At 39.9% G+C, this 25,053-nt stretch overlaps 1 protein-coding gene across 6 annotated transcripts in view; it reads right to left on the bottom strand.

Annotated features, from left to right (window-relative positions):
* Nucleotides 1–25,053, bottom strand: part of SAP130 (Sin3A associated protein 130) — a 75,364-nt gene that overhangs the window by 10,877 nt on the left and 39,434 nt on the right. For 5 of the 6 annotated variants that reach the window (XM_082631386.1, XM_082631387.1, XM_082631390.1 and 2 more), the window contains 3 exons: nt 14,087–14,445; nt 9,778–10,026; nt 9,471–9,596 (listed from right to left, as the gene is read on the bottom strand). In XM_082631386.1, the coding sequence (XP_082487512.1) occupies nt 9,471–9,596; nt 9,778–10,026; nt 14,087–14,445 (734 nt within the window). The remainder of the gene's footprint in view (nt 1–9,470; nt 9,597–9,777; nt 10,027–14,086; nt 14,446–25,053) is intronic. The other variant, XM_082631388.1, reaches the window with a different exon arrangement.

Raw genomic sequence — 25,053 nt, 5'->3', positions numbered from 1 at the left:
ACAGTGAATTACACTGATCTTCAAATGCAGAACTAACCTAGCATAGCTGTAACAAATGCTACTTGATCAAGGTGTAAAATTCTACTTAGAACTTGCTGGATTCAATTTGCTAACATTTTGTTAAGAATTTTTACATCTATATTCATTAAGGAATATTGATATGTAGTTTTCTATATTTGTACTCTCCCTGTCTTGTTTCTGTATCAGGAAAATATTGGCTTCATAAAATGAAGTGTTCCCCCCTGTATTTAAAAGAGATTGTGGGAAATTGGTGTTGATTCCTCTTTAAACGTTTGGTAGGGCTTCCCTGGTGGCGCAGTGGTTGAGAGTCCGCCTGCCGATGCAGGGGACACAGGTTCATGCCCCGGTCCAGGAAGATCTCACATGCCACGGAGCGGCTAGGCCTGTGAGCCATGGCCGATGAGCCTGTGCGTCCAGAGCCTGTGCTCCGCAACGGGAGAGACCACAACAGTGAGAAGCCCGCGTACGGCAAAAATAAAAAAACAAAAACGTTTGGTAGAATTTCCCAGTAAAAGTATCTGAGCCTATAGATTCCCGTTTGGAAGCTTTTAAATTATGGATTCAACTTATTTAATGGTTATAAGACTATTCAGATTGCCTGTTTCTCACTGAGTTTTGGTAATATGTGGCTTTTAAGGAATTGGTCTAATTCATCCAAGCAGCTGACTTTATGAGCATAAAGTTGTTTGTAGTATTTCCTTATGCTTTTAATGGCTGCACAGTCTAAGTAATATCCTGTTTCCTTCTTTTTAAAATTTTTTTATTTCATATTGGAGTACAGTTGACTAACAATGTTGTTTCGGGAGTACAGGAAAGTGATTCAGTTATACATATACATGTATCTATTCTTTTTCAAATTCTTTTCCCATTTAGGTTGCTACAGAATACTAAGCAGACTTGCCTGTGCTATACAGTAGGTACTTGTTGGTTATCTATTTTAAATACAGCAGTGTGTACATGTCAATTCCAAGCTCCCAATCTATCCCTCCCCGCGACTCTTCCCTCCTGGTAACAGTAAGTTTGTTCTCTAAGTCTGTGAGTCTGTTTCTGTTTTGTAAAGAAGTTCATTTGTATGTTTTTTCCCCCACATATAAGCAGTATCATATGATATTTGTTTTTTTCTGTATGATGTACTTCACTTAGTACGATAATCTCCATCCATGTTGCTGCAAATAGCATTATTTCATTCTTTGTAATGGCTGGGTATTATTCTGTTGTATACATGTACCACACCTTCTTAAGCCATTCCTCTGTTGATGAGCACTATGGTTGCTTCCATGTCTTGGCTATTGTAAATACTGCTACAATGAACATCAGGGTGCATGTATCCTTTCGAACCATGTTTTTCTCCAATATATGCCCAGGAGTGGGACTGCTGGATCATATGGTACCTCTATTTTCAGTTTTTTAAGGAACCTCCATGCTGTTCTCCACAGTGGCTGTACTAATTCCCACTAATAGTGTAGGAGGATTCCCTTTTCTCCACACCCTTTCCAGCATTTATTGTTTGTAGATTTTTTGACAATGGCCATTCTGACTGGTGTGAGGTGGTATCTCATTGTAGTTTTGATTTGCATTTCTCTAATAATTAGTGAGGTTGAACATATTTTCATGTGCCTCTTGGCCATCTGTATGTCTTCTGTGCTGAAATGCCTATTTAGGTCTTTTGCTCATTTTTTGATTGGGTTGTTTGTTTTGATGATACTGAGCTGCATGAATTGTTGGTAAATTTTGGAGACTAATCCCTTGTGAGCTCCATCACTTGCAAATATTTTCTCCCATTCTGTGGGTTGTCTTCTTGTTTTGTTTATGGTTTCCTTTGCTGTACAAAGCTTCTGAGTTTAATCAGGTCCCATTTATTTATTTTTGTTTTTATTTCCATTACTCTGGGAGACGGATCAAAAAAGATACTGCTGCAATTTATGTCAGAGTGTTCTGCCTATGTTTTCCTCTAAGAGTTTTATAATGTCTGATCTTACATTTAGGTCTTTAATCCATTTTGAGTTTATTTTTGTGAATGGTGGTAAAGAATATTCTAATTTCATTTTCTGACATGTCGTTGTCCGGTTTTCCAGCACCACTTATTGAAGAGACTGTCTCTCCTCCACTGCCTCCTTTGTCATAGATTAATTGACCACAGGTGCATGGGTTTATTTCTGGGCTTCTTATCCTGTTCCATTGATGTGTATTTCTGTTTTTGTGCCAGTACCATACTGTTGTAATGACTATAGCTTTGTAGTATAGTCTGAAGTCAGGGAGCCTGATCCCTCCAGCTCCATTTTTCTTTCTCAAGACTGCTTTGGCTAATTCGGGGTCTTTCGTGTCTCCATACAAATTTTAAGACTGTAGATTGCCTTGGGTGGTAGAGTCATTTTGAGAATATTGATTCTTCCAATCTAAGAACACAGTATGTCTTTCCATGTGGTTGGGTCATCTTTGATTTCTTTCATCAGCATCTTAGAGTTTTTGGAGTACAGGTCTTTTGCCTCCTTAGGTAGGTTTATTCCTAGGTATTTTATTCTTTATGATGTGGTGGTAAATGGGATTGTTTCTTTAATTTCTCTTTCTGATCTTTTGTTGTTAGTGTATAGAAATGCAACAGATTTCTGTGTATTAATTTTGTATGCTGTAACTTTACTCAATTCACTGATGAGCTCTAGTAGTTTTCTGGTAGCATCTTTAGGATTTTCTATGTATAATAACATGTCATCTGCAAAAAGTGAGTTTTACTTCTTCTTTTCCAATTTGGATGCCTTTTTTTTTTTTCCTTCTCTGATTCCTGTGGTTAGGACTTCCAAATCTATGTTGAATAAAAGGAGCGAGAGTGGTCATCCTTGTCTTGCTCCTGACCCTCCAGGAAATGCTTTCAGCTTTTCACCGTTGAGTATGATGTTAGCTGTAGGTTTGTCATACACGGTCTTTAGTATATTGAGGTATGTTCCCTCTATGCCCACTTTCTGGAGAGTTTTTATCATAAATGGGTGTTGGATTTTGTCAAAAGCTTTTTCTGCACCTATTGAGATGATCATATAGGTTTTATTCTTCAATTATTTGTTAATATGGGGTATCACATGGATTGATTTGCAGATATTGAAAAATCCTTGCACCCTGGGATAAATCCCACTTGATCATGGTGTTATGACCCTTTTATTGTGTTACTGGATTCGGTTTGCTAGTATTTTGTTGAGAATTTTTGCGTCTATGTTCATCAGTGATATTGGCCTGTAACTTTCTTTTTTTGTGGTATCTTTGTCTAGTTTTGGTATCAGGGTGATGGTGGCCTCATAGAATGAGTTTGGGAGTATTCCTTCCTCTGCAATTTTTTGAAACAGTTTCAGAAGGACAGGTGTTAGTTCTTCTCTAAATGTTTGATAGAATTCAACTGTGAAGCCATCTGGTCCTGGACTTTTGTTGCTGGGAGTTTTTTAATCACAGTTTCGATTTCAGTACTTGTGATTGGTCTGTTCCTATTTTCTATTTTTTCCTGGTTCAGTCTTGGAAGATTGTACCTTTCTAAGGATTTGCCTTTCTTCCAGGTTGTCCATTTTATTGGCATATAGTTGCATGTAGTAGTCTCTTATGATCCTTTGTATTTCTGTGGTGTCAGTTGCAACTTCTCCTTTTTCATTTCTAATCTTACTGATTTGAGCCCTCTCCTTTTTTTTCTTGATGAGTCTGGCTAAAGGTTTATCAATTTTGTTTATCTTTTCAAAGAACCAGCTTTTATTTTTATTCATCTTTGCTGTTTTCTTCATCTCTCTTTATTTCTGCTCTGATCTTTATGATTTCTTCTAACTTTGGGTTTTGTTTTTCTTTCTCTAGTTGCTTTAGGTATAAGGTTAGATTGTTTATTTGAGATTTTTCTTGTTTCCTGAGCTAAGATTGTATTGCTATAAACTTCCCTCTTAGAACTTTTTTTTGATGCATCACATAGGTTTTGGATCATTGTGTTTTCATTTTCATTTGTCTCTAGGTGTTTTCTGTTTGCCTCTGATTTCTTCAGTGACCCATTGGTTGTTTAGTAGCATATTGTTTAGCCTCCACATGCTTGCGGTTTTTGCAGTTTTTTCTTGTAGTTGATTTCTAATCTCATAGCGTTGTGGTTGGAAAAGATGCTTGATATGATTTCAGTTTCTTAAATTTACTGAGGATTGATTTGTGACTCAAGATGTAATCTATCCTGGAGAATGTTCCATGTGCACTTGAGAAGAATATGTATTCTGCTGCTTTTGTATGGAATGCTCTGAAAATATCAATTAAGTCCATCTGGTCTAATGTGTCATTTAAGGCCTGTGTTTCCTTACTGATTTTCTGTCTGGATGATCTGTTCATTTTTGAAAGCAGGGTGTTACAAGTCCTCCAGTATTACTGTGTTACTGTCGATTTCTCCCTTTATAGCTGTTAATATTTGCCTTATATATTGAGGTGCTCCTATGTTGAGTGAATATCTATTTACAACTATTATATCTTCTTAGATTGATCCCTTGATCATTATGTAGTGTCCTTCTTTGTCTCTTGTAATAGTCTTTATTTTAAAGTCTATTTTGTCTGTTATGAATATTGCTACTCCAGCTTTCTCCTGATCTCCATTTGCATGGAATACCTTTTCCCATCTCTTCACTTTCATTCTGTATGTGTCTCTAGATCTGAAGTGGGTCTCTTGTAGACAGCATATATACAGGTCTTGTTTTTGTATCCATTCAGCCAGTCTATGTCTTTTGGTTAGAGCATTTAATCTGTTTACATTTAAGGTAATTATCGATATGTGTGTTCTTATTGCCATTTTGTTAACTATTTTGGATTTGTTATTGCAGGTGGTTTTTCTTCCCTTCCTCTTTGTTCTCTTGTGATTTGATGTTGTGTTTGGATTCCTTTTTTGTGTATCTATTGTAGATTTTCAGTTTGTGGTTACCATGAGGTTTTGATATAGCAGACTATATATAAATAAGATTATTTTAAGTTGCTGGTCTTTTAATTTCAAATGCATTTCCAACATCCTGCATTTGCGCTCTCCTTTTCTCACCATTTTGCTGGTTTTGATATCATATTGTGTGCAGATGATTTCCTACCTTTACTGTTTGTTTGCCTTTACTGGTGAGCTTTTCCAATTGTAATTTTCTTGTTTCTATAGTAGTTTTGGTTTTTTCTTTTTCACTTAGAGATGTTCCTTTAGACTTTGTTGCAAAGTTGGTCTGGTGGTGCTGAATTTTCTTAGCTTCTGCTTGTCTGTAAAGCTTTTGATTTCTCTGTCGAATCTGAATGAGAGCCTTGCTGGGTAGAGTAATCTTGGTTGTAGGTACTTCCCTTTCCTCACTGTAAATATATCTCACCACTCCCTTCTGGCCTGCGAAGTTTCTGCTAAAAAGTCAGTTGATAACTTCATGGGAGTTCCTTTGTATGTTACTTGTTGCTTTTCTGTTGTTGCTTTTAATATTTTTTTGTCTTTAATTTTTGTCAGTTTGATTACTATGTGTCTCAGTGTGTTCCTCCTTGGGTTTATCCTGCCTGGGATGCTCTGCGCTTCCTGGACTTGGTTGACTGTTTCCTTTCCCATATTAGAGAAGTTTTCAGCTATTATCTCTTCACATATTTTCTCAGGTTCTTTCTCTCTCCTCCTTCTGGGACCCCTATAATGCGAATGTTGGTGCATTTAATGTGGTCCCAGAGGTCTCTCAGACTGTCTTCATTTCTTTCCATTCTTTTTTCTTTATTCTGTTCTGTGGCAGTGCATTCCACCCTTCTGTCTTCCAGGTCACTGATCCGTTCTTCTGCCTCAGTTATTGTGCTATCGATTCCTTCTAGTGTAGTTTTCATTTCAGTTATTGTGTTGTTCATCTCTGTTTGTTTGTTCTTTAGTTCTTCTGGTTGTTTGTTAAACATTTCTTGCATCTTCTTGATCTCTGCCTCCATTCTTTTTCCAAGGTCTTGGATCACCTTTGCTATCATTATTTTGAATTCTTTTTCTGGTAGGTTGCCTATCTCTACTTCACTTAGTTGTTCTTCTGGGGTCTTTACCTTGTTCTTTCATCTGGGACATATACCTCTGCCGTTTCATTTTGTCTAATTTTCTGTGATTGTGGTTTCCATTCCGCAGGCTGCAGGATTGTAGTTCTTGCTTCTGCTGTCTGCCCTCTGGTGGATGAGGCTAGATTAGGCTTGTACAGGCTTCCTGATGTGAGGGACGGGTTCCTGCCCAGTGGTGGGTGGAGCTGGGTCTTGTTCCTCTGGTGGGCAGGGCCATGCTCAGGAAGACTTTAAGCTGCGTGTCTGCTGAGAGGTGGGGCTGTGTTCTGCCCTGTTGGTCGTTTGGCCTGAGGTGTTACAGCATGGAGCCTACAGGCTGTTGGGTGGGGCTAATGGTGGCCTCTGAGGGGGCTCATGCCAACGAGTACTCCCCAGAACTGCTGCTGCTGGTGTTATTGTCCCTGTAGTGAGCCACGGCCATCCCCCACCTCTGCAGCAGACCCTCCAATACTAGCAGGTAGGTCTGCCTGTCTCTTATGGGGTCACTGTTTTTACCCCTGGGTCCTGGTGCGCATGGAACCTTGTGTGCGCCCTCCAAGACTGGAGTTTCTGTTTCTCCCAGTCCTGTGGAATTTCTACAATCAAACCCTGCTGGCCTTCAAAGCCAGATTCTCTGGGGGCTCTTCCTTCTGTTGTCAGACTGCCAGGCTGGGAAACCTGATGTGGGGCTCAGGACTTTCACTCCTATGGGAGAACATCTGTGGTATAACTGTTTTCCAGTTTGTGAATTGCCCACCTGGCGGATATGGGATTTGATTTTATAGCGACTGTGCCCCTCTGACCATCTCATTGTGGCTTCTTCATCTTTGGCTGTAGGCTATCTTTTTCGGTAGGTTCTAGTGCTTTTTTTTGTTGTTGACAGTTGTTCAGCAGTTAGTTGTGGTTTTGGTGTTTTTTTAAGAAGGGTTGAGCTCACATCCTTGTACTCTGCCATCTTGAGCTAATCTCTGACAGAGAATATCATGTGTCAAGCGTTGTTTGTTGCCACGCTTGCATATGCAGTAAGTGTACGGTTGTTGTCTGCAGATGTTTGCAGTGCTGTCTCTCCTGTTTCCTTCTTCATATTCATGATTTATGTCCTCTCTCTTCTACCTTCTTCAGCCTTGCTAGAGATTTATTGATTTTTCTTTTAAAGAATTCGCTTTTTCATTTTATTATTTTCTGTTTTCAATTTCACTGATTTCTTTTTTCACTGTTTTCTTCCTTGTACCTGCTTTGAGTTTATGCTGTTCTTCTTTTTCTCATTTTTTGATGTAGAAACTGTGTTTGAGATATTTCCTCCTCTATTTTGATATAAACATTTAGTGCTATAGATTTTCCTGTTGGCACTGCTTTAGTTGCCTTCTACATACTTTGGTATGTTGTTCTTTTATTTTTATTCAGTTTTAAGTATTTTTAAAAACTTCCCTTTAGACTTCCTCTTTGACCCATTATTTAGAAGTGTGTTGCTTAATCCATGGCTTGGAGGTTTTATCTGTCACTGGTTTCTAGTTTGATTCCATTATGGTCAATGAAGATACTTTATATTTTTCTATATGATTTCAATTCTCCCCAATTCATTGAGGTTTATGATCCTAAATATGGTCTGTCTTTATATGTTCTGTGTGCACTTGAGAGAATATATATTCTGCTGCAGTTCAAGTGTCCTATAATGTCTACTAGATGTTGGTTCGTGGTGTTCACTTCTTGTATATCCTTGCTGATTTTCTGTCAAGTACTTCTATCAACTGCCGAGAAGAGGGTGTTGAAGGTCTAACTATGACTGCACGTTTGCCTACTACTCCTTTCAGCTGTTTTTGCTTCATATATTCTGAAGCTCTTGATTTTTGTTGCCTATATATTTTTAATCAGTATGTAATGCTTTTTTTCATTTCTAGTAATTTTCTTTCCTCTGAAGTCTACTTTTATTTGATATTACTATAACTACTCTTGTTTTTGGATTAGTTTTTGCATTGTACATATTTTTCCACCCTTTTACTGTCACTCTACTGACACACTGTATCTGAAGTTTCTTACAGACATAATATAGTTGGATCTTTTTTTTTAATCCTCTCTGCCCATCTGTGTTTTAATTGGTACTTTCAGACTATTTACATTTAATGTAATTACTGATATGTAAGGCTAAGTCTGCCATGTTATTATTTGTTTTCTGTTTGTTTTCTGTGCTTCTTATTCTCCTATTTCTCTTTTCTTTCCTCCCTGTGAATTACCTGTTTTTAGTACTCCATCTTTATTTCTTTGTAGGAATATGACTTTAAAGCTTAGGCAAAACAGTTCAATTAAAGTTTAATAGTCGAGAGACTTGGCACAAGGTGATTAATATGTACATATCCAAACAGAAGATTTAGGAATCATCAGTATTTTCAGCTGTCAAATAACCTTTCCTGAGATAGCTTTTGAAGAGTGAGCTCCAATGAGCAATAAGAATCTTTTATGGCTTAAAATGTTACCAGGGAAAACTGTAAATATTTTCCTGCTACGATATGGAATTCCTGTGGTGTGAAGAAATGTTTGGTGGCTCATATCCTGCTTCCACCAAAGGCCAACATTCTCTGATTTCTCTTTCGAAATCTCACCCTCTTTTCAATCCTCAGGGTGTACTTGTGAGGAAGAAAAGCTGGGCAGTGCAGCCACCTCTGTACTCCCATTCAGATAGTGAACTGTCAGGACCTTCACTCCTGCTGATAGGCATTAGTCAGTACCATCCAAATCAGACTCATCTTGAGGCTTCAAGGAAGCTTCCAAGTAAAGTTTATTTGAGGGAATGGGAAATATGACCAATTCTCTGAAAACTTACACTTCTCTGTGCAATGATTATATTTGAGATTAATGACACAAAGTCTATCCATAGAAATATTTGAAGATATTTGCAAAGTACTATCAGCCATTTTTATTATAAGTGGGTTTATGAGAATGTTATTCTCAAGTTCAAAACCACAAAAACATTCACTGAGTGCTTGCACTGGACCATTCCAAGAGCTTCACATATGTTGAACAAAAGGTCTTTTGGAAAATACACTTCCTGGAGCTTATCACACATGTATATCTGAGCATCCTGGAACTACTGTGGACCATGTCCAATAACAGTCTAGTATAGCTCTCCCTCAACTACTCTGAGGGCTAAAGAGGTCATCTGTGACCACTTGGGGAGATGGCAACACGTTGTCATTTATTCATTAGACTATGTTTCCAGTAAAGTACACATAAGCTTTCTGAGGGAAAGGATAATTTTCCAAATTTTATGCTCAACTGTATATTCTATCTAAGTTAAACAATAAAGTCTTGAGATTTTATAACAAAAACTTACGGTTCTTTTTGAAACTGGGAAACTGTGATTCTGTTTTTCTATTCTACTGTGATTTCAATATAGCTGAGTGAAAGACCCATTGCAAGTGTTAACACCAAACCTTTCTGGGGAAACTGACCTTTGACCCGGACGTCACTGTACCGCTGAAAGTGGTGGTATGCAGCTTTCCAGGGGTTCCGATAGTGACGGAGCAAAGTAATGGGAGGTCTTGGACGCACTGGGACATACCTCACACCTTCTTCATCTATTCAAGAGAAGAAAAAGAAGACATTAAAAAGCTTACTATCTATTTGCAACAATCTTCCGGGTATAATTCCTGCAGGTGAGCCGTAAGTGAAATCTGGCTACGGAAACAGCTGCAGGGATGGACCCCTGACTTAAGTGGGAAGCTTCTTGTGACAAAATTTAGCTCAAGTGAGCATTACCGATATACTCCTTGGGAGGAGACTTGCGCTTCTCTGCCTTCACCAGAAGACTCTTGGCAGTGGACTTCTCATCATCAGTGCTGTTTGTCTCCATCATATCCCCTTCTTCTGTTGAAATCACGTGCTGCTGCTTCCGAGGCTTTTTCCTTGGCGAAGCACCGGGTGGTAGGTCACTTGTAGGCATGGACAGGTTGTTAGCCAGCAATGCAAGAGACGGAGACACACTGTTGGTAGCCAGGGGGGGAACTGCTGTCATAGGAAAAAGGGTGCACACATGCATGAGAGCCCAAACACAGTGGAAAGTGTCACCTGATTTCCATCAATGAGAAAGATGAGAAAGACAGGAAAGAGAGCTAACGTTTACGGGGTCTTCCGACGTGCCCAGCACCATACGAAGCACTCCAACTGTGGCAGAGGCTGCCAACTGCTTTCTAATGCCTTACATCTTCACCTCCCTTAGCACAAGCACCCCTCACTTTGAAATGGGCACACTGTCACTTGGCTGGAAGACCATATTTACTAGTCTCCCTTACAGTTCATTGTGGCCTTTTGAAATAAAAATACAAGCGCTCTGTAGCACTTTTAAGAAATTTCCTTAAAAGAAAGAAGGCATGACCCACTCCTCGTCTTCTTCCTGTGACCCTGGAACTCAGATGGGATGGCTGGAGTTCCAGCAGCTATCTTGAATCAAGAGCATGAGGGTCAAATGCTAGGGGTGATAGGAGCCTGGATCCCTAATGATTTTATGGAGTCCACATACCATGCGTGGACTGTCTGCCTCAGGATTCGCTTCAAGGGAGACAATAAAACCTTACATGTTCAAGCCACTGTTTTTCAAGCCTTTGAGCATTGATTTCTAGGAGATAACCCATTAACTCATATAATCTTAAAAGTAATCTGAGTAAGTAGGCATTATATTATGCCCCAATTTAAAGATGAGAAAATGTGGCACAAATCACACAGGTAGGAAGTGGGACAGCTGGGAGCTGACTGAGGCAGCCTGGCTTCGGAGCCTGGACTATTTAACTATCACAGTCCACTGCCCCCAGACAAGCAGCATTCTTAGTACAATGTTAACATCATTTGTTTGGGCTTGTATGGATCATGTATCTGTGGACGTGCAAATCATGAGAAAACTTCACCTCAACTCTTCTATACCATATATCCTTGGCCTATCCTTTCCCTCCACCTTTCCTCAGCCACCCACTCCCAACAGTCATACCCTTCACTCTGTCATCACATCTCAATTTCTAGCATCTGACTTTCCAGCCCAAAGATAGACCAACTATCTTTCTAGGTCACTTCTCTTAGTAACTTGCCTCCAACAATTCCTAGACCCTATTAGGAACAACTATCCATTAATCATACCACTTATTTGCTGTCATTCATCCCTGAAATGTCCACTCTCTCCTCTCACTGGGTTTTAATTCTCCCATCCATTTTATTCACCTTATTCATTTATTGTCCTTTCTTTGGCTTCACTGTACTCACTGAGCAAAAAGCACAACAGGTTAAATCCAACTCTCCAACTAGTTTGCACCTGTGCAGCTGCGTGTAGCCAGAGAAGAACACACAGCAACAGGCACAGGTGTCCTGTTAGCATGCTTGCTGACCTCGAGCAGGCCCTTGCTGCTGGACGATCCTCCCGCATCTCCCAAGTCCATTCACCCTCAACACCTCCTATAGCACCCTTACCCTCAGCTATGACCCTGCTTTCTATCTTACTGGAAAATATAGAAATAATCAGAAGGAAATGTCCATAATTCCCACCAGCTATACCCACTTACATGCATTGTGACCAGGCACTTCCTTTCTCTCTGTGACTTCAGCAGACAAGATTCCTTCACATACACAATAGGTCCCACCCACTCTCACCTCCTCAGACTTCGCTCCAGGAATTCATCTCTTTTTCCTGTATCATCACTTTTTTTCCCCTACTGGATCACTCCCATTAACATACAAAACTCATTTGTCCTGTCTTAAAAATAACTTCCTCTTGGCATCATCTCTCTTCAGATATGGCCCTTCTTTTTTCTAGCGCTTTGTAACAAACTTCTCAAGTGTTGTTTATACTCACTGTCTCTCAGTTATTTCCCAGCTTCCTCTTGAACCCACTCCCCGTCATGCTGTGGCCAATATCATTACGTGGAAACCGCTCTTCTCCACATCTGCATGACCTTCATACTGCTAAAGCCAACGGTCCTGCTCAGTCTTACGTTACGTGATCTCTCATCAGTCATGATCCTTGTCCTGGCTTTCTAGGACATCGTACTCCACGCTTTACCCCTATCACTCTGGCCCCTCCACTTGGTCTCCTTTGCTAGCTTCAGCCTCCTCTCCCTCCTCAAAATGGTGCAGTGCCCCAGGGCTCACTTCACAACTGCTTCTGTTTTTTATCGTGCTCATTCCTCAGATGATCTTATCCACTGAGGTCTAACTTAATGGATAAGATTAAAAACTAAGTCCTAACCTCTCCCTACACAATGGAGACCCCCTGCACCCTCCCCGACCTCAGCTGCCAGCAACTCTATGCTTCCATACACTAAGCCCAAAAACTTTATAGTTGCCTGATGCCGTTCCTCACACACAACATTCCATCTTAATAAAGAAGTCCTCTCAGTTCTACTTCAATAATATATCTCGACTCTCACCCCTTCATAGTACTGGTACTGCTACTACCCTGGCTGAAACCTTCACTGGCCCCTGCAATTAATGCAGCAGCCTCTAAACACATCTCCCTAATTCCACCCTTGTTCCCAGTCTTTTTCCCACAGAGCAGCCAGAGTGGTCTGCTAAAAATGGAAGTGAGCTCAAGTCTCTCTTCTGCTCGGAACCCTCTAATAGCTCCCACCTCCCTCAGCAAAGCCAAAGGCCTTACAGTGGCCCACAGGCTCTCACAGTCTTGACCCTGTTCCTCTGACCTTGTCTATCCCGCTCCCCTCATTTACTGAGCTCCATCTACTGTTGCCTCCACTATTCTTTAAGCACACCAGGCTTTTACGTTTACCTCTCTCTTGGTCTGAAATGATCTTTTTCCAGATAGCCTCATGGCCAGCATTTCACCTCTTTAATGTCTCTGCTCAAAGATCATTTCCTCAGTAAGGCCTTTCCTGTAAAATATTCTTAAAAATCACAGCTCCAGCCCTAACTTTCCCTTATATTTTGTCTCTACTTCATTTTACCGTCTGTCGCCCTTGCTAGAAGGTAAGCTCCAAGAGGATGGAGTTGTGCTTGTTTTGTACAAGACTGTATCATCAGTGCCTGGTGAGGAGCCCTACAGGACAAAGGCCGGTGCAGAGCCCTGCAGTTTGAGGAAGGACTACTGCCAACTTCCTAGTACCGCGAGGTTAAGAGGAAGTATCCAGAACACTGAAAGACCAGATGAACAGCAAAAGTGAGACCATTTCCTTTCCCCTCCAGGGTTATCCACAGTACCTTTCAATGGAAGTGCTGAGGCTAAATATGGGTGCCATAGAAGGATATTTCCTGGCATAATAAAATGAAAATAAATAAGCAAATAAATACACAGCAGGTTTAAAAACCGTAAACACAGCATGACCACACCTCATAACTGAACAGACGGCATGGGAGATGGGGACCTTCATGCCGAAATGGAAAGAGGGTAATACTGGGTAACTATGGCACAAACTGACTTGTTTTCCACTTTAGCTTTGTCTGTATTTTATAAATTTCATACACTGAATGTTACTTTTGTAGTCAGGAAAAGTAAGATTCCACGTTAAGTTATTAAAGTAACAGAAAACCAAACAAACAAAAAGAAAACCTTTAAAGTGAACTGCCTTTTACAAACTAGAAGTTTAGAGTTGAGAAGAGGGAGGGGGTAATGGTAGTTTTGAGATTTTACTAATCACAAATATATTTATCAAGAGACTACTTTCTACAACACAAATCTTACTTTATTGCATACACAAGGCAACAAAAATTGGCAGGGAACACACTGTAAACTAATCAGCACTTAGCTGTGATTGTATTGTGAACCCCTTTTACATGGCAATATTTTCTTAATGAATACAAGAAGCTATGTTCAAAGATATTCTTGGGGAAATAATCTTTTTCAAGATTTTGGTGAGAAAATTAACTACAAAAGGGTAGCAATATGGTTTTCGTTTTCAAAAGGAGCGTAATGTTTTCTTCTATTTATTAATAACTAATGAAATACAAATTTCAAAAGGGCATCAAGGCATCAGGCTTCCTGGCTGAGGGTCACACAAGAGTTTGGACTCTGAGGAGAGTTAGGAAAAGGCGAAGAAGCAACTGCCAGCAAAGAGTATACTGTGAATGAACTTACCAGAAACTGGCCTCATGATGTCCACTGGTTCCACTTCTTCTTTAACTTTTATCTCAGGTACAGGAGGGCCCAAAACGGAGGAGAGACTGCTGCCCACAGCCACTGGCGGTGGAGGGGCAGTGGCAATGGTGGTGATGGGTGGAGTGACGGGAACTGCTCCAGGAATGGTTGGAAGGGCAACCGCTGGTTGTGACGGGGGGCTAGCTGCTGCAATCATAGTTGGAATGGCTGGTGGAGGCTGCTGAGCGGTGGGTGGGACTGCAACGGTGGGCTGATCATTATTTTGATTGGACGTGGTCTCCATAGACACAGTGACTGGAGTGGCCATCGATACGTGGATCTCTGACTTGGGTTTGGCACTGAAACACAAAAGCAAAGATGATGTAGCAAACACAGAAAATTGCCTTAACCTGCATCATCTCAGAAGGTGAATATTTGTCCAATTCTTTTTGTACAACACACAGCACAACTAAAACTCTATTCCTTGATTTTAAAAGTTGAACTTTAGGGTAACTTTTAAAGGGAATTCAAGTTTCAGAACCATCCCCATCGTTTTTATAGGCAGTAATAAAATTAATTTAGAAAACAAAGAACATTTTAAAGAAATCAAAGTCACATCACTGAAAGACAACCAATTTTCATTACATTAGTGTATTTTTCCCTCCAAGAATTCATTACTGCATATGTTGCCTTAGGAGGTTTATTTTTTAATAACAACTATACTCACACTTCACATGTCATTTGTAAACCTACTTCTTATAAAACAGGAAACTCATGCACATGGAAGAGATCGAAAAGAATACAAATTGAGAATAACTTCCCTCCACTTCGAACACCCAGCCCTCTACCCAGGGTCACCACAACATTCCAGTATGTTTTACCAGAAATACTCCAGACATCTAAAGTAACTACAAATACAGTCTTAAAAAAATGTATATTCTATTTTTTTCAGTTTTATAAGAAGTCATCGATGTCATTACAAATTCTTCTCAAACACTTTTTTAAGTAAAATATTTCATTTGAGAGCTGTAAAGCTTTACTGATTTATATTACTACTGCTGAAAATTCAGAATATCAAAAGCAACACAAGACAATACCCCTCAAGTTCAAGGCCCCAAGCAACAGGACTTATATAGGCAAAAAATTCAATATTGACCAAAACCTCACACCATATACAAAAATGAACTAAACAAGGATCATAAATCTAAACGTAAAAATGTAAAACTATAAAACTTTTATGACTGGAGTTCTTAGACATGATACCAAAAGCACAAAAAACTGATAAATCGGGCTTCATCAAAATTAAAAACTTTTGCTTTGCTAAAGACCATTTCAAGAGATTGAAAAGACAAGGCAGAGGCTGAACAATGTATCTGCAAAGCACATACTGCGTATATCTGAGAATATTATGCTAAGTAAAATAAGCCAATCACAAAAATACAGTCGGCCCTCTATACCCACAGGCTCCACATCTGCAGATTCAACGAGCAGTGAATGGAAAATATTTAGGGACAAAAAAATTCCAGAAAGTTCCAAAAAGCAAAACTTGAACCTGGTGCATACTGGCTACTATTTACACAGCATTTACATTGTATTAGGTTTATAAGTAATCTGGAGATGTGTAGGTTACATGAAAATACTATGCCATTTTATATAAGGGACTTGAACTTCCATGATTTTGATATATGCAGGGGCGCAGGTCATGGAACCAATGCTCCGAGAGGGTACCGAGGGGTGACCGTACTGTAGGACTCCATTTATATGCGCTACCTAGAGTAGTCAAATTCACTGAAAAAGAAAGCAGAATGGTGGTTTCCAGGGGTTGAAATGAGAGACAATGGGGAGTTGCTGTAAAACGGGTATACAGCTGCAGTTTTGCAAGATGAAAAATATCTGGAGATTGGTTGCACAGCACCGGGAACATGCTTAATACCGCTGAAATATACACTTAAGATGGTTAAAAAAAACAAAACACATATCTAAAAAAGGAGTTATATTTAGAAAATATAAAGAAGTCTGTAAACTCAACACTAAGAAAACAAATAATCCCATTAAAAATGGGCACAACCCATGAATAATGAACAATTTGCTAAAGAAAATATTCAGAAGGCTAATAAGCACACAAGAAATGTTCAACACTATTAGCCATTAGACATGCAAAGAAAGCTTCGATGATACACGACCACACACGTATCAGAATGGTGAAAATATAATACCCTATAATACCAAGTGCAGGAAAGAATGTGGAGCAACTATTTCTACAAAAAACCTTCTAGGGCTTCCCTGGTGGTGCAGAGGGTGAGAATCCGCCTGCCAGTGCAGGGGACATGGGTTCGAGCCCTGGGCCGGGAAGATCCCACATGCCACGGAGCAACTAAGCCCGTGCACCATAACTACTGAGCCTGTGCTCTAGAACCTACGAACCACAGCAACTGAACCCACATGCCACAACTACTGAAGCCCGCGTGCCTAGAGCCTGGGCTCCACAACAAGAGAAGCCATCTCAATGAGAAACCTCCGCACCGCAACGAAGAGCAGCCCCCACTCGTCGCAGCTAGAGAAAGCCTGCACGCAGCAACGAAGACCCAACACAGCCAAAAATAAATAAATAAATAAATAAAAATTAAAAAAAACCCAAAAAACAAACAAACAAAAACCTGCTAACACTAATAAATGAGTTTAGCAAGGTTGTATAATAAAAGGATCTCCTATGTTGCAGGTATGAATTTTAAATGGTCCAGTTACCCTGGAAAACAGTTTGGAGGTTTCTTATAAAACTAAAAATATACATGTACAATGCAACTCAGCAACTGCACTCTTGGGATTTTTATCCTACAGAAATGAAAATGGGTGGAAAATGTGTGTCTACCCAGAGCACTGTACATGAATGTTTACAGCAGCTTTATTTGTAATAGCCCCAAACTAGAAACAACCCCAATGTACTTCAATGAGTGAACAGATAAACAGATTGTGCTACATCCATATGATAAAACAGTGCTCAACCAAAACAGAACGACTACAATGCTACAACTTGGATGACTCTCAAAAGTACTATGCCAAGTGAAAATAAGCTATATAATTATATATATAATTATGCGATTCCATTTACATAAAACTCTCAAAATGACAAAATTATAGTGATGAAGAACAGCTGAATGGCAAGGAGTTAGGGTTGGGGGAAGGGTGTGACTGTAAATGAGGGAATGTCTTTGTTGCAATGAAACAGTTCCATATTCTGATTATAACAGTGGTTATACAAATCTACTGATGTGATAAAATTTCAAAGTAGTATACACCAAAGGAAAAAAAGTACATTATAAAAATTGGTGATATTCTAATGAGGTCTGTAGTTAAGTCAACAGTATTGTACCAATGCCAGTCTTTTCATTTAAAAAATGTACTAGAGTCATGTAAGATGTAACGATTTGGGGAAGCTGGAAAAAGGGTACATGGGAAATTTCTGTGCTACTTTTGCAACTTTTTGTGAGTCTTAAATTATTTCAAGATAAGCATTTAAAAAAATAAGGGTGGTGTAGACGTAAGGATTGTTCTGGAATTAAAGACAATTAAAAGATAAAATAGGGCTTCCCTGGTGGCACAGTGGTGAAGAATCCGCCTGCCAATGCAGGAGACACGGGTTCGAGCCCTGGTCTGGAAGATCCCACATGTTGCAGAGCAACTAAGCCTGTGCGCCACAACTATTGAGCCTGCGCTCTAGAGCCCGTGAGGCACAACTACTGAAGCCCACGTGCCTAGAGCCCATGTTCCGCAACAAGAGAAGCCACCACAATGAGAAGCCTGTACACTGCAACAAAGAGTAGCCCTCGCTCGCTGCAACTAGAGAAAGCCCATGCACAGCAACGAAGACCCAACGCAGCCAAAAAAAAAAAAAAAAAAAAAAAAAGAGAGAGAGATAAAATAACCAGAGACATCAGCAAAAATATATGAGACTTAGGATCTCTGAAAATCCCCTTTCATAAAAGCAACAAAAAACTGGCAAAAAAAAAAAAAAAAAAAAGAAAGTCAGAAACAACTTTTTCAGAACTCTAGAAATTAACCAAAGGCTTTGAACAATCTGGCAAAGCTATTCAAGAAAACAGGCTGAATCTTGGTAAGAACAGTAAACTTTGTGGCGTTTTAACTTGCACTGTTTCCATTTCCAGCTCCACAGTAGACATATCAGCCAACAGCCCACACTGACAGTGAAAACCAGCAGCCTTGCAGCTACCAGAGGGGTCAGAGCCACGACAAACGCTCTTTACCAAAGAATTACCATTATATGACCTGTCTGCTCGTTCCCATTTGCAAGGCTGTCTTATTTGACTTGACTTAGAGTTTGTCAGTGCAAATGACCTTTTCCCAAGGTGTGTTTTTGGAAAATATTAGAGGCAATCGATCAGTTTCCCAGCTGACTGAGAGGATGATAACAGTTGAGGCAAACAATAAGCTACCCAAAAAACGTGAAAGGAAAAGCTGGAGAATGAAATATCCATAAGAGATTTGAACAGCTCTGACATATTTCTGGCAGTCTAGGAAGCAACACATACATGTAGGGCTGTGTGCAAACCCAGGGCTAAGCACACGCCCGGGGAAGAACTGAGAAGGCCCTAAGTCTCACCTCTGGCTGACTGTGAGGCTCTGTGCAAGCAGGAAGAGAGGGCTCAGGCAGAGCTGTCAACTGCCAGCCTAAGTGTTGAGAGGGTGCCCAAGACACACACAGAGCTCTCTGGCAAACACACGGAGACTTATTTGTTCCAGGCATTAAAGAAAATCTGGTCTTTCATTAGCTGACTACAAAGTTAACCAAGTAGATTTCAGTGGCTGCGTTAGACAAAGATATATATTTTATTATTATTATTATTTTTTGCGGTACGCGGGCCTCTCACTGCTGTGGCCTCTCCCGTTGCGGAGCACAGGCTCCAGACGCGCAGGCCCAGTGGCCATGGCCCACGGGCCCAGCCGCTCCGCGGCACGCGGGATCTTCCCAGACTGGGGCACGAACCCGCATCCCCTGCATCGGCAGGCGGACCCTCAACCACTGCACCACCAGGGAAGCCCAAAGATATAGATTTTAAAGAATTAGTTCAGAAAAGTCACTATACAACTACAAGGAATAGCAACAAACCTGGGGAGGGGTGGGAGTCTGATGTTCAGAGTTGCCACATTATATTGGTTGCCTAAAGAGCAACCAATGCAGACTGGAGGGATGTTACCAAGAACAAATGACACCGAGATCTATAGGTCCACCTTTATTCAGAGCTTTTCTATAGGTTTGGTGGAGAGTTTGAGGATGAACTAGTGACTGGCAGGGAAAATCTAAGCAAACATGAATAGTAGCCTTGTAGTATTGTACTATGTGACTTCTTTTAAAATTCAATTTTTATATCTATTTCGTTAGCGTCTGGATTTACTTTCTAAACCTGTTTTCTAATATTTCAACTTTTCTTAATGTTTTGTTTTGAATTAGCATTCACGTTTCAAAAGATGTATTGAGAAGTCTCCTTCCTCTAACCTACCCACTACCATCTCTACACAACACCACTCTATTTCAGTACTTCATTGAATCTAAGTTGCCAACACTATACAATACACCAATATTTTGTGAACAACTTAAAAATAAATTATTTAATGATAGGATATTAACACGCAGTCAATTTAAAGTTATATATTGATTTCAGAGACGTTGACATGTATATGTTTGATCTTACTTGTATCACGGAGTGTTCTGTATGGTTTTTGTTTCTTTTAAAATTTTTGTTCACTTTTTTCATTTCTATCCTCTATGCCTACACTGTTTTCTGTTTCAACTGTACTTCATTCTGTGATGGTTTCTTCTAGATCTTTACTGAATTCTGTCCACTCATGTATCATCTCTTTATGTTTTCTCATTTATTCTTGGGAGTCTTCGTATTTCATCCTCGTGTTCTGTTTCATAAAAGTGGTGGCTATTTCGTTCAGTAATTTCTATTCACAGTCAAATATTCTGTTATAAATTTCATCTGTCCCCTGTAAATGTTTTTCTGGTGAGTGTTCTCAGTGAACAAACTAGTATACTGTGTTGCTTTTTTCCTACTTTTTAAACTTATTTTCCCATCAATCCTTCTGTTATTACTCGTCGGTAAATGAGTTGGGATATTCCAAGAAACAGCCAATTACGTGAGACTCCTTGGGCGTGGGAGGATAGGAAAACTGCTCTTTCAGCTGGTTGTTTTTCAAAATCCAAATACTCTCTTCGTTCAGGTGCCACAGAAACAGACTGCCAACTGCAGAAAAAGGCCAGCCTGGGTGCCTGTGTGGGGCCCACAGCACAGCTTCTCTGAACCATACTAAGCCCAGGAGAGAGTCTACAACAGCCCCTCCTCACCCAAGTTTCTGCACGTTTTGCTCACAAGGGATAAACTTCTGTATTGATACATCACAGTGCGCTCTTCACCTTCATGAGCTACTTTTTTTCTACCACTTTAAAAGTAACTCCATATGCCACTTTGTTTAAAAAAAAAATCTTAAACAACTGAAAATAAGTGTATTACGTTTGCAAAATTTAATATCTGGTGTTGGCAAGAATGTGCAGGAAATGGGAACACATATCTTGTAAGCAGGTAAAAAGGTAGAGTGATTGGAAATCATAATTTAAACTGCACGTTTACTTTGACCCATCAATGCTACTTCCAGAAATCTATCCCTGAGAAATGTTTGCAACAAGGCTCAATGATAGATAATGAGATTCACTGTAGTAATGTTTATTATAGTGATAAATGGAAATAACTTAAATGTTCATTAACTGAGGACTCAATTATGGCACCAGCCTATCTGGGAACATCACACAGAACAGGAATACAGTCTCCTTTCCTGGTTTTGTTCTTTCCTGACCTCTAAAGATGGTTATGTCCTAAGTAAGGTGTGGTCCTTGTACCACTTCTCTATTTACACTCACTGTCAATGGGAGCCTTTCCACTCTCATGGTGTTAAAGCATACATACAACGTACCTTAGAGATGATGCAGGCGTGGCTCCAGACCACTGCAATAAAATGAATATCGCAATAAAGCGAGTCACACACATTTTTTGGTTGCTCAGTGCATGTAAAAGTTATGTTTACACTATATTATAGTCTATTAAGTGTGCAACAGCATTATGCCTAAAAAAACACAATATACATGCCTTAATTGTAAAAAATACTTTTTTTGCTATAAAAAGCTAACCATCCATCATCTGAGCCTTCAGGGAATCACAGCAGTGACATCAGAAATCACTGATTATAGATCACTATAGCAGATATAACAATAACGAAAAGGTTTGAAATACAGTGAGAATTACCAAAATGTGACAGAGACACAAAGTGAGCAAATGCTGAAAAAAAAAAAAGGCACTGATAGAGTTGCTGGATGTAGTGTTGCCAAAACCCTGCAATTTGTAAAAAATGCAGTATCTGTGAAGTGCCATAAAACAAGGTATGCCGGTACCTGCTTTAATTCCCAAATCTTAATCATCAGCATGGACCTCTATCTTCAATTCCAGAATTGTATATACTTCAGAAATATACATCCAGCTATGCACGTGACATCTCCACTTGGGTGTGTTTAACCACTTGGATATCTCAAAATAAAATATCTAAAAGTAAACTCCTGATTTCCCCTTGCTATTTCTCACTTCAGAAAGGGTAAATAATTCCTTATCTGTAGTTGCTCAGGCAAAAACTGGGAGCTATCACTGCCTCCTTCCCTTTCTCTCCACTCAGAAAATTCTGAGAGCTGTACCGTCAATACATACTGAGAATCTGAACTCTTCTGAAGACTTTTACTACCTCCATGCTGGTCCAAGCCATTAAGAGAGTCTAAGGTTTTATCATCTCTTACTTGGTCTCACTGCTTCCACTCTTGTCTTCTTGCAGTTGATCTCAGCACAGCAGCCAGAGCAATCCTTTTAGAAATAAGTCAACTTATGTCACTCCTATGCCTTAGCCCTCTGATGGCACTCCTGTCTCACTCAAAATAAAATCCGAAAGATTCTGAATGGCCCGCAAAGCCCTGTGTACATAATCTGGCTCTCACTGTTATCTCTGAACCATTTTGTACAACCCTGCCCCGCATTCTAGGCTGCTCTCCCTTGCTGCTCCTTGTTTATTCTTAATATACAGACAGTGCTTACTTCGCACAACACTGATATGTGTGACCTTCACATACATACGTGGAACTGTATTCCCCCAGCCCCCCACCAACACTGTTTGAATTTCAGTTTCTACAGTATAATTATTAACTGTGAGCAACGTCATAAAGGGCAATCTTTGCTACGAGCTCTTCAGTCCACAAATCACTCTGTAACTTACAGACATGCACATCGCACATCACTTCTTTTGAAGTATGTCGTTGACTGGTTGGTGACTGCACATCTACTGCTCAGTTCATGCAGACAGCAAAGTGTGTAGTTGTGCTGTCTAGTTTCCTAGTGATAAACCCAGGTGAAATTTTACAAAAATGAACGACTGCAAGAGAACTGGCCAACAGCGATGAAAATGCAGAAAAAAATGTGATAAATCTAGAAGTAAAATGGGATGTGATTAGAAGATCTGAAAATGGCAACAGCAAAGATAACTTAGGATGAGACCCAGGCTTGTACGAAGCTATGGCATGGACCACACTGAGAAAGTCCAATGAATATAAAAAAGGTGGTAAAGTCATTTTACTGTAAGCCACTATAGTGAAACGGAGTATTTACTTCCATTTTGGATTGAAGACTGTAAAAAAACCCCACAACAACCCAATCATTCAGACCAAAGTGTTGAATTAACTGCCACACTGAAGGAAGATGGAAATTACAAGGAGGATTAAAAAAACCAAAAAACCAAAGCCTTTTACAGCCAATAAAGGCTGGATTCATTTTTTCAATAGTCAGCATTAATTTGATTAATGTAAGCTATCTGGTGAAGCTGCTAGCAAAGATAAAGATGCTGCTGTGGAATGTGCACCCAGATTCCAAGGATTAGTTAAGGCAGATGGTTTGATAAAAGGATAAAGATGTCCCTGGAAGTGATGCTGGCAACAACCTCACATTAAAGGAACTTCTGGAAATAATTTACAACACTGAAAAGACAAAGGATAGGGACTTCCCTGGTGGCGCAGTGGTTAAGAATCCACCTGCCAATGCAGGGGTCAAGGGTTTGAGCCCTGGTCCGGCAAGATCCCACAGGCCGCGGAGCAATTAAGCCCATGCACCACAACTACTGAGTCCCGTGTGCCACAGCTACTGAAGCCCGTGCACCTAGAGTCCATGCTCCACAACGAGAGAAGCCACTGCAATGAGAAACCCGCGCACCACAATGAAGAGTAGCCCCCACTCGCCGCAACTACAGAAAGCCTGCGCACAGCTACGAAGACCCAACACAGCCCAAATAAATAAATAAGTAAGTAAGTAAGTAAGTAAGTAAGTAAGTAAGTAAGTAAGTAAATAAGTAAGTTCTTTAAAAAAAAAATCTGCCTGCCAATGCTGGGGACACGGGTTTGATCCTTGGTCCGGGAAGATCCCACGTGTCGTGGAGCAACTAAGCCCATGTGCCACAACTACTGAGCCCACGTGTCACAACTACTGAAGCCTGCCCTCATAGTAACGAAGACCCAATGCAGCCAAAAGAAAAAAAAGACAGGATAAAATGTCAGGGCAGACCCAAACTTAGAAAGGAGTATGACAATTCACCAAAGCTTAGAAGGAGTCTTGCTCTGTTTCATAAGTTATTCAATATGAATAAGGGAAGCATTGTTCCAACTACAATCGTCCCTTAATACCCACCCCCGCGGATACCAAAATCCATGGATACCTGTGGACGCTCGAGATGTGTAACCCTCAGATACAGAGGGCCAACTGTACTCTTGATTAGCTTTTATTTCTTTCTTTTTTTTTTTTTTTTGGCTATGCTGCACAGCTTGTGGGATCTCAGTTCCCAACCAGGGTTTGAACCTGGGCCCTCAGCAGTGAAAGCATGGAGCCCTAACCCCTGGACTGTCAGGGAATTCCCATTTGATTAGCTTTTAGAAAGAAATAAAACACTTTAATTCTCAGCACTTCTGATGTTCAAATTACAGCGTACTAATAAGTAAATTTTAGTTTTACTATGTTTTTCATTTCCCTATATATTTTAACTGACAGTTAAGAGAATTTTTGATACTTTCACAAATGTTTTTAAGGTCACAGAACAATTATAAATAATCATGCACAGTTTCCGTTTACGTGGTTATTGTACATTCCTGCGCTAATGTACAAAGTGGTGACTGCAAATACTCCTACCTCAAAGTCTTAGTCCCTGCTCTTTCCTCTGCCTGACACAGTCTGACATCAGGGAGCATGTGGCTTATTCCTCCATGCTCTTAGAGCCTCTGCTCAGAGAGGCCTTTCTGTAAGTCATCACCCCTTCCTCCCATCACTTATATTCCGTTTACACTGTTTTCTTTTTCTTCACATATTTATTATTTCTCTACACTCTCTAGACAGTAAGCTTAAGGAGAATGGACACTTTATTTCAGTCACTCTTACATCCCCAGATTCTAAAATGATACTTGGCACACACATGGCATTCATAAATTTTTTTTTAAGTTTTATGAATAAGGAGATCTAAATACATTAACATGGTAAGCTATTACAGACATAAGTATAAAATGCAGTATATAAAACAATCAACAAAATCCTGTTTTTAAGAATCTATCAACCTATCTACACGTGTATATAGAAAAAGACGTGGAAAGATGCTTAACAAAACTTTAACCAATCAATATTACTCTGGGGAGTGGGACTGGAGTCGGGGTGGAGAATAGGACGATTTTCTCTTTATACCTTAAATATTTTTATACTGTCTCATTTTCTCCCCCAAAATATTACTTTTAGAATTAAGGAGATAAAGAGTAAAGAAAACAGAATGCATTAACTATTGTCATGATGCCATTTTCGACAGCAGCAATAAGTGGGTGTTTACTGTGAGGC

This window comes from Mesoplodon mirus (genome assembly GCF_964341445.2).
Source record: "Mesoplodon mirus genome assembly, chromosome: 8".
NCBI lineage: Eukaryota > Metazoa > Chordata > Mammalia > Artiodactyla > Ziphiidae > Mesoplodon > Mesoplodon mirus.
This window is presented reverse-complemented; position numbering and strand designations above follow the sequence as displayed.